The sequence below is a fragment of the Schistosoma mansoni genome, chromosome 2 (genome assembly GCF_000237925.1).
Source record: "Schistosoma mansoni strain Puerto Rico chromosome 2, complete genome".
In the NCBI taxonomy this organism is placed as follows: Eukaryota; Metazoa; Platyhelminthes; class Trematoda; order Strigeidida; family Schistosomatidae; genus Schistosoma; species Schistosoma mansoni.
Window position 1 is genome coordinate 14,573,880 of NC_031496.1, and position 10,700 is coordinate 14,584,579.

The 10,700-nt window shown below is 39.4% G+C and overlaps 1 protein-coding gene across 1 annotated transcript in view; it reads left to right on the forward strand.

The window, feature by feature from the left end:
- Window positions 1-628: 628 nt before the first annotated feature.
- The window catches only part of Smp_148510 (putative protein phosphatase 2C), a gene marked incomplete at its 3' end in the record, with an annotated part of 16,682 nt that continues 6,610 nt past the window's right edge, over window positions 629-10,700 (forward strand). Inside the window, exons 1-4 of the mRNA XM_018795792.1 lie at window positions 629-710; window positions 764-1,080; window positions 3,293-3,651; window positions 7,701-7,950. Coding sequence (XP_018650069.1) covers window positions 850-1,080; window positions 3,293-3,651; window positions 7,701-7,950 — 840 coding nt within the window. The 5' untranslated portion in view covers window positions 629-710; window positions 764-849. The remainder of the gene's footprint in view (window positions 711-763; window positions 1,081-3,292; window positions 3,652-7,700; window positions 7,951-10,700) is intronic.

Sequence of the window (10,700 nt, forward strand, 5' to 3'; positions counted from 1 at the left end):
TTTGGCCGGGAACGATCGATTATAGAAGATACTACTGGTTGCTAGTTGTTAAACTAGAATATCCGTCGTATCTTCAATGTCTTTCGTAGTTCTCCACGTCTCCGCCTGTAGCTCCTCCGGGGGCTACTGCCGGTCCCAAAATCAGGTAAGGGAGGAGGGTTGGGCATGGGGTTAGCGACCCCATCCCGTAGAAAACCAACTCGATAAAAAAAACGCTAATCAAAAAAAATATTCAAACCAAAAATTGAGGTCACTCATGATGAAAATTGTGATATAGTCTGACAAATGTTGGATCATAAAACTCTTAAGCTGATGTGATCTGTCCTTCTAATACAAATATACAGTATGCAAAACGGTCTCAAATAGGTGATTGCCTATTATCAGGTTCAGGTTTGGTCAATAGTTAGTCAGAATTCGGAACTCTTTGTCTCATACGATTATAAAACGTTTCCGTAGATGTGAGCAGAAGAGGACTTGATTCACGAGTTGAAATTTTTTTCATCCACCATGACACTAAGTCGTGCGACACTATTGGAACGTCAGGCTCGATATTGTGAACAGTTTTGAATCTGAACGGTACGTGTATGGGATTCATCATATATAACCTGCTCGGAATTTAACGTTATGCAATCCTGGTTTCATTAGTAAATCTTCCTAATGTTGAGCTTTTGTTTTTTATAATCGCAGTTGATTGATCTTAGTATCAAAATGCAAGTTCATGCTCCTTGCTAATTGATTTTTTGGCCGACTTTCTTAATTATAGATTTCTCTACCTTCGCTCTTCTGTATACTCCACCAGCACACAATATTACTTCAGAATAAGCACACACACTTACAGTTTTCAAAACAATGGGAGGGCTTCTATCCTCACCTAAAACTGACAAATATAATGAAACTGGTTGTGGCAATGGACTTCGATACGGAATCTCTAGCATGCAAGGCTGGCGTCTTTCAATGGAGGATTCTCACTGTGCCATAACACAACTTCCTGGAAATCTTAAGGATTGGTCATTTTTCGCTGTTTTTGATGGCCATGCTGGTGCCTTGGTATCAGAACTCTGTGCCACAGAACTGTTGAAGGTTTGTCGCCCATTTGAGTACCTTGTGATATAGACACCTCGTTTGCATTGTTGTTCTGATTTGGCTTCAGCCTACAACTTGAGGTCTCCAAGACTATGATCATTGTTTTAAAAGCTAAGGTCTCAATATGCTTTACTTTTTTTAAAGACAAATCTTTATTTGGGTGCATAGCTAATATAGTTGTTCGATACCTGGGATATATATATATATATAATTTGTGAACATGTTCGTTTCTGAAAGGTGAGGAGTATTAGGGATTTCGCAACAGCCCATCCATTTTTTCCCTTCGAATCCTGTCTTCTTTAATGACATTTCTGGTGACTCGAATTCGCTTCATTACTCATATTATCACTTGTCGAATATTTTACACTTTTCAAGGCAATTGTTTCCTCTTCAAGTGGATATGACAGTCCTGATCCTTGTTACTACCGGTTAAACTATTCCTGGGTTAAAAATAGGGTAGTAGGTAAAGTTAACGAATCGATTCATAAAATAGCAAATATTCATCTGAGTTATTAGAAACACGTTTCCTTTATGCCCAACCACCGCTTCTTCAAAGGGTGATATCGTCTGAAGGAGTAGGTTGGAAGAATGTCAGGGGTGGCAAACCTAAACATGGCATCAGTACTTATCCATGTTAATGGATGTAGACTACCTAGTTGGGTTCCACGTGATTATCGTAGCCAATGGTTAAAGACTTTGAATGACATAGCTTAAGATCGCTTGCAACGGTGCAGATGCATCCATTCTTTGTCCTCTCCGAGATTTTAAACTTCTGAATTCTTCATAACTTTCCTTTGTTTTTATTTCAGCAATTTGTATTTTCTCGAATCGTATCTTCGATGCTTAGTCATTCCTAATACCATTGATACTGTAACTACCATTACTATTCCGAGATTTTGTCTGACAACACCTCTTTGCTAATGAGGCATGTCAACTTGAATCAATGTATATACGTACCAGGTTCTACTATGCGTTTGACTGATTGACTCATCAAATTTGAATACAGAATGAGATATGCTTCTAAGATGTTATGTTACTTGACTGTCTTCCTGTTGAGGATCCATGGTATGATGATTTCCAAGGCTCCAAATAATAAAACCATTTATTCATATTAACTTAGGTAGAAGGAAAACCCGTAGAGTCACTCTTCGACGTTAACAGTAGCATCTTTTTCACAATGTCAAATACAGTAGAAACTCCGCAACCTATTCGGGTTATTAAAAGCATTCAAAAATCCTAGTCAGAACCCCAATTATAGCAGCAACTACCAGAGAGTACACCAAAGTGTTCTTGTAGGAAAATGCTTAGTACGCCTAGCTTGGTTGGCAATAAAACAATGTTTTTTGGGAGAACGGCTATTGATGTACTTCTGGGAAGTATATATTACATTACCCAAGTGCATTCGGTCGGAAACTAACAGAAAACCACATGAGGAAAATGACAAGGGATAGACATCGTAAAATCCAACGATATCGGTCGAGTTTGGGTTAGTATGTTTCTCAATGTGGTTTTAAGTAAAATTTCTCCGAAGAGTTGTTAACTGAAGTTGGATGTATTTAACAAATTGCAAAGAAAGTGAATCAGAGTGAACATATTTTGTAGTATCACGATGCATGGGATTAGGGGAAAGTAATCGATGTCCCATCTGGGTTATCTGGTGTTTTTCGAACCTTTATTTTATTGGCTGAATACCCAATGTTGATCATGACTGACCAAGGAGCCTCTCTTTTTGGACCAATGTGCCCTAAAATATGCGGATCTTCGTCCATTATATTTGAGTTAAGGAAGATCTATCGAGTAATTATACACGATTTCATACGATTAATTCCCTTCATGAATTTGTATTAATAAGTCCAGTTTCCTTTCGTCCTATTTTTGTCGTAGCAAATTCTATTACAACTTGCTCTTTGTTTAATAGATTAAATGCGCGAAATGCTTTTAGCTGTTATAGACAAATTTATCACCATTATATAATCAGTAGAATGTTGTTGACAGCTATCTAGGACGTTGGTAACGTAACAAAAGTCGTTTTTCATTGAAATCTAAAATTCAAAGATAGGATGTTTTGCCGTATAAGTTTATTTTAATCTATTCGTTTGTATTACCCTTGTTTTCGCACATTCATTTATTGTAATTAACTTCAAAGTGCTCACTGAATCAGTCAGTCAACTGGTTCTATTATTTACCAATTCATATTCTACTTTTTTAGTGTATTGTGGATACTGAGGAATTCAAAAAAATCAATCCTGACTTAGCACCTAGTTTACAAGAAGTAGAACGTGGCATTCGTGACGGTTTCTTATCTTTGGATGATCGCCTTCGACACCTTCCTCAGCTTGCTAGCGGTGAAGATAGATCAGGATCCACTGCTGTCTGTGTGCTCATAACACCTAAACATATTTTCTTTGCCAATTGTGGCGACTCTCGTGCCATACTCATTCGAAAAGGTAAAGTTGCCTTTGCTACAGTTGACCATAAACCTGTAAATCCAAATGAAAAACAGCGTATACAAAATGCTGGTGGTTCCGTTATTATACAAAGAGTAAATGGTTCTCTTGCGGTTTCTCGGTATGTTGGTTCTGGTTTTAAAAAATTCTCTACTGGCCTTTGTGTTTGTAAACATGTATATTATAGTATAAGTAATTTTGTATGTAATTCAACGAAACAACGGTTCAGCAATCTACAATATTTATTAGGATAACTACCTGAGGTCGCATACCGATCTAGCTAGGCTTAATCTATCTGCACAGCCGAATCGCACTCCTGAAACATAATTTTACTTAGATTTGTTGCTGAAGTTAATATGCATAGTACATAGTGAATCGTAACACACAATAACAGTTCATTAACAACAGAAGTCGAAGTTTACAATATAGTATTGAGTATTTAAGACAGGATAGTTTATTCAAGTTTGCCTTTAATTGATAATGAAGGTTGACACAATGTCTCGGTATTTTTCGGGATGCGTTGACTTAATATTTTCAGAAAATCTGAAGAGGAGGATTTCTCTTTGTTCATTGTTAACTAATTCATGTACATGATTCAGTCTCCCATCGGTCTAGTATTCAGTTTATCAAGTGACTTCTGTTTCAACACCCAAGAAGTTATAAATTCCCGAGGTAGTGTATATACAGGACTGTTAATCATTTGAAACATCCTGCGGTTCAATACATAACTTAATAATTTTCATTATGAAGTAAATATATCATAAATTTGCTGTGCATAGTTGTAGTAATTTCTCTCGTAGTTACACATTGTTGATTGGTAAGTTTTCCTTGAGTAAATATGTAAATAATGGATTAGCCCCTGTTTAGATAGTTTAGTAGGAAAAAATAAACTACTTATTATTTGTTCTGTCAAAAACTACTACAAATTGTAAGCCATTGGATCTGGTTAAGGTAAAGGGTCAGTCGAAACCTAATAAATGATGTAACGTACTTGAGATCTGGATGTATTCCACTTGTTAAATTACTGTCACCTGATAAAATAGTCCTTTTCCTTAACTTCAGTCTGTTTTGCAAGCACAAAAGTTTAGTTGTTAGTAAAATAAAAACCTACAGGACATCTCTCGAGATGCTGTTACATTTTTATTTTAGTATCCTCAACTATCGCTTACTTCGAAGGGTGATATTGTCTGGTGAGTAGGCTGGAAGAATGTTTGGGGTGGCAAACCTAAACATGGCATCAGTCCATTAAATGGTGAGAATATAATTGATGGACGCCATTTGAGCGACTCTAAAGTGACCTTGAGAGTATCCACTCGCTTACTAGGGCTAAATGAGGGTTTTAAAACAATATGAAGAATAAGACTTATGATTTACAATTGTTGTTTAGTTGTTAGGAATTAGATTCATGGTTTTCATCACGAACTGACGTTAGCTAAAATGCCAAAACGCTATTTAGACGAACCCTGCCGAACTCCACTCCTTGAATGGAACAATGAAGAGAGGTGGTTGTATGACCTCACTCTGCCTAAGGTGTTTGTATATAGGGCTTTTAAGATGTTAATAAACTTCTCAGGCACGCCCTTCTTCAACAAATAATTCGAGAGAATAGTCCTGTGTAACGAATCGAAGGCAGCCTTAATGTCAAGAAACACTACGATTGTTGGCCTGTGATAAGTATGACGGTGTCTTAACATTTGGCGGAGGGTGAAGATATGACCAGAATGGAAACCAACATGCTCCTCGTGAGTCAATCTTTCTCAGGCTTTGAACAATCTACGAAGAATGATGGAAGCCAATAGTTTGGACTAAATCGGAAGTAGACTTATCCCCTGTTCTTTCATAGGTGACGTCAACCCCGTTTAAAAATAGGGACAATTATCGACTTATTTCATGATGTTGGAACATTCTCTAACTCCCAAACCTTTGTGAACAACGCAGTCAGTTCCTTAACCAGAAGGTTGCCACCATCTTTAAAAAAGGCCGGAGGTAAGTCATCTGGACCCGGTGGTTTCTAACGCTTCAAGAGTTGGGGTTTCTATCAAACTTTCTCCTCATTTGTTGGATCAGTCGTCACCGGCCATGAAAGGAAGGACAGTCTGATCGCTGTTATCGGGGCAGCAGACCAGTTGAACTGCTCCTCGAGAAACTGCCCATCGTCCAAGACTTTGTTTGATGTTAGTGATTGGCATCCCGTCATCTTCACAGATTGTTTCGCTCACATCAGACCTTTTGCTGCCAGTGGCTCGGATGAGTTGAAGAGCTTCCGGCATTTACTAGATGCAGCTGCTGCTTCCAACTCATTGTCACGCTCCGACTACTAAGCTTCTCGGTCCTTACGCAAGCTTTGTCCAATTTCGTTACGTAACAGTTGTCGTTTGTGGTCAAACGCACGGTCACCCGGAGTAGACCGACAGGCTTCGATGAGTTGTAAGGAGCCTGAAGAAAACCAATTCTTATAAGCGGAACGTTTCGCGAAGCCGCAAGCGGCTTTACTTTCCATTTTCATGGCGTCGTGCAATGATCATCTATACTTTTCGGTGGGATGGTAGCTAGCTTAGAAACTAGCTCGGTTCGATACTTACTTGCAACAGAAGTTGCAACCAATTTACTGACATCTATTCACATAGGACGATGAATTTGTTGGTCTCTGAAAAGTAAGGTAAGATAAGCGCAAACAAGTGCATGATCAGAGTCCAGTTATGTACTCTAAAAGGAGCGGCAGTCTTGTATACAACCACGCCAATGGTAGCTGATTGCGATGTGATCAATCTGAGTTCAGGCTTGAGATGCAGAGGAAGGGCGCCAGGTGGCACATCGACGATGACTGTTAGTGCTACCCAGAAATAGGTTGTGGTCTGCACATAGTCTCAGTAGACTGTCGCCGTTATCTGACCTGCAACCAACAAGTCCTCATCCGCTACATAAACGACTCTCTTCTGTGCCTAGACACCCGACCTGAGCATTTAAGTTTCCGGCTAGTATTAAGCGCACTTTCCTAAGAAAAACTTTTAACTGGTGGTAAAGCTCATCCTTGATCGCATACGGTCTGCAATCTGTCGGAACGTAGGCGCAGATGACGAAAAGAAATCGTTTCTCACACCGATTTCTTCTCATTTGGACTGGACTTTCTAATCTAACAGCACATAATTGACTGGTAATAGGGATCCGATCGATCAGTGCTGCCTCTGCTCTAGCGCTTGGTGCGACACCAGCGCCAGCAAAATCAGACGAAGATGCCACAGGGTCCCCGGATAAACGCACGTGAAACAAACTTTTCAAAGAGATAGATGGAGAGAGAATATCTAGCATTTCACTAGAATATTAAATACAGGTCTCGGATCGATAACATACATCGATATTAAGACTTTCAAAAGACACGGCCAACCTTATCTGTTGTCCAATCTGCATTAGTGTGCGAACAGTGAAGGAAGCCAGTTTGAATAGTATATGTGGTTTCAAAAAGACATTCAGTATTCGTATTCAATGGTAGCATTCAACTTTCGATCAGTCAGTGACTTGAGATCGTTTAGATAGAACAGGGTTTCTGCCATAGGCGAACTGCTGTATAAGTTGAAAAATAAAATACTCAAAATGAGAATAAAGGGAAATGGATAAGTGACGTAGTATAAAAGAAATAAAAACAAAGGTTATAAAATGATTGTTAGTCTGATCTATTTGAATGTGAGTTGAAGGGAGAATAATTTTTCCAGTAGTAGTCATCATTTAGTTTGTGTGAGGTCTGTGATACTGCCGGCCATTATGGGACTGCATCTCCTGACGTTGCTCCATTGCCTTGTGGACTGGACTTTAAGGTCAAAGGCTCCGAGTGTGGTCCCCTAAAATCCACCTGCTTAGGTCTGGGCACCCGAACAGTATCATAGCCCTCACACAAACTGTATGTTGGAGTGTAGCACGTATCTATTTGGTTCCCCCTTGTACCAATATTTATGTTTAAGTAAATAAATAAAAACTCCTCTTCCCAATTTGTTAGTTTCTGACATTTGATTGCCATTGTTAAACGTTATACAATTGATGTGACTCACTTGTTGACAAGAGTACATACTTCAACATTTGGGGTAATTAATGTTTTTAGCTAAAATTTTCAGTGTTTTTTATGACATTATTTCGAAATCGTACTTAATCGTTGTTATAATTATTGATTTTTTTTAGTTCATTAGGGGATTATGCCTTTAAAGCTGCTAAGGACTTAGGTCCTACGGAGCAACTTATATCCCCAGAACCTGAAATCACCGTTGTTGATCGTGATAAAGATTTAGATGAAATTATCGTTTTAGCCTGTGACGGTATTTGGGATGTTTTAACTAATGAAGAAATTTGTTCTCTTTTGCAAAATCGTATGCGATGTGTTGATGACTTATCAATGATATGCAATGAAACTATTGATATGTGTTTGTATAAAGTGAGTTTTTCCCTTTAATTTTAGTCATTTGAATGTCGTTTCCGATGTTGATGTGTGTGTGTGTAAATCTGCCGATTTTGAATTGTTTAATGAGGCTTGGTTCGGTCTGTTTAATATTAGCTATCTTTTCAATAGTAAATAAGTATTTTTTTGCTGTCTCCGATCTATATATCGTGATTTTTCTTTCTATAGTCATGCGAAAACTGTCACCAGGTTGTATCACTTGCTATAACATGAACGGTGCTATTAGATATAAACCTGTACTTAGCAAACGAGTCATAAATCAAGGTGATAATAGATAGTGGGTAAATTATTAAAAGCTAAAACCTTCTGGTAGTGATTTACTCTTTTCTCGCTAAAAAACAACAATCGAGAAAAAGTTAAATACTACGTATCATCACTTTCCAGTTCTCTTCCCATATGTTGTAGCAATTCATTCGGCTGGTAATTAGACAATGTAAATTAGTCATAGGAAATGCTTGTGTTAAATAGCTAAATGAAACGGCAATTTCAGTTGGACTCAAATCTAAACCTCTTCAGTTTTCCTTCCTTCGGGACCGTAATAAAAGAGAACATATAGATTTACCCTTGTGGGAAAGCTACGTAGAATTTAAATAAAGTTGAGTTTCAATGATAGGATCAGTTATAAACAACAACCTCTATCTGGAATCTGAGAGATTACTTACTGCCAGTGTTTATTTATTTATTTATTATTTAATTGAACACATAAATATTACTAAAAAAGGGCGGCCGAATAGATGTGCTCCACACAGGTCACTTGATTTGTGTGTGGGCTTTGATACTGCCTGGGTGCCCAGACCGAAGCAGGTGGTTTTCTTAGGGGGCCACACCTGGAGCCTTCGACCTAAAGGTCTGATCCAAAAGGCGGTGGATCAACGTCAGGAGATGCAGTCCCATAGTAACCGGCGACCAATGATTGGTTCATACGCCACTTGTTACCTCAGCATACTGGAGTCCATGTGCACCCTTGGTTCGGAAGCAGGGTTTTCCAACTCCTCTAGGTGGACTCTCCGTGTCCACCAACCCGGTTAAAGCTCCGGACATTCGCTTTTCGTCTTCTCGATTTCGTAAACAACAACCGGGCCACGAACCCCGACCGTTGTCACGAACAGGTAGTGAGTAGGACTTCCCTGGCAGTGGTTGTATACATGTGGCCCTCAGCCGTACTAGGGCATTTTTTGGGAGTGTCTTCTCACTGTTAAAACATTAGTTCATAGACTTATATAATTGAAAATGTTTATGGTAGTGATGTGGTTGACGTTTATTTAACTATTTGCTTTCAACAAGCAATTACGATGTAAGTAATGTTTGTTATTTGTGATTAATTTACTGGAACGCAGTAACTCTGTATAGGTTTGTGTACTCGGATTCCAGCCACACGTTTTGTATGAGAGATTACTTATCCCTCGTGGAGGAACATAGACCGCACACTAGTATTCTCCATCCAACCCTGTCCTGGGCAATCCTTTCCAGCTAACATTCATCCTTTTCATATCTGCTTCTATTTCCTGGCGTAATGTGTTCTTTGGCCCTCCTCTCCTCTGCTTCCCTTCAGGATTCCAAGTTAGTATTTGCCTCGTGATGCAGTTTAGCAGTTACGCCTTCTCATAGTCAATGAAGTTGATGTATAGTGACGAGTTCCATTCAACTGATTGTTCAACGATGATCCTTAGTGTCTCAATTTGGTTTGTACACGATCGATCCTTGCGGAATCCAGCCTGTTGATCTCAAAGTCGAGCGTCTACTGCATCTTTCATCCAGTTCAGCAACACTCTGTTGAAAACATCTGGCACTGATGTCTTTGTAGTTCTCACATTTGCGCGGATCTCCCTTCTTTGGTATCTTGATGAAGTATCCTTCTTTCCAGTCCATCGGCACTTGTTCCTCCTTCCAAATCTTCTTGAATAGACGGTGATGCATGTTTGCAGTTACTTCTATATCTGACATCAGTGCTTCAGCTGGTATATTGTCGGGTCCTGCCGCTCTCTCGCTCTTGGTTTGTCTGATGGCCATCTTGACTTCTTCGATCGTTGGTGGAGTGACATCTATAGGAAAGTCTGTGTGTGCAGCTTCGATGTCCGGTGGATTCAATGGGGCCGATTTATTTAGCAGTTCCTCGAAGTATTCTATCCATTTGTTCCTTTGTTCTTGAATCTCCGTGATAATCTTTCCTTCTTTGTCCTTGACTGGTCTCTCTGGTTTACTATATCTCATATCATATAGTTGTTTCATATTCCCTTCTCTTGCAGCTTTTCCTGACGTCGTTACTAGTTCTCCCATGTATTTTTGCTTGTCGGCTTTAATGCTCTTCTCCACTTCCTTGTTTGCCTCTGCGTACTCTGCTTGTGCCTTGACTTTCCCTGCTCGTGTTCAACTGTCGTTGATTGCTGTCTTCTTGTTGTTCCTTTCTTGAATCAGGTCCAGGGTTCCCATAGAGATCCATTCCTTACGATGATGCTTCTTGAGACCCACAACCTCTTGACACGTTGAAGTTAGTGCTTCTTTGATCCCTTTCCAGTTGCCCTCCATCGTAGTTTCTTCTTTCAGCAGATCGTGTAAAGCTTGGAACCTGTTGTTGAAAGTTATCTTGAATTCGTTGAGCCTGTCAGTATCTCGAAGGAAGGCTGTATTGAACCTTTGTAATGCTGTTTGCCCAGTTGTCCAGTGTTTCTTTAGCTTCAGTTTCATCTTGGCCACAACCGGGTGGTGGTCTGAAGCTATGTCAGCTC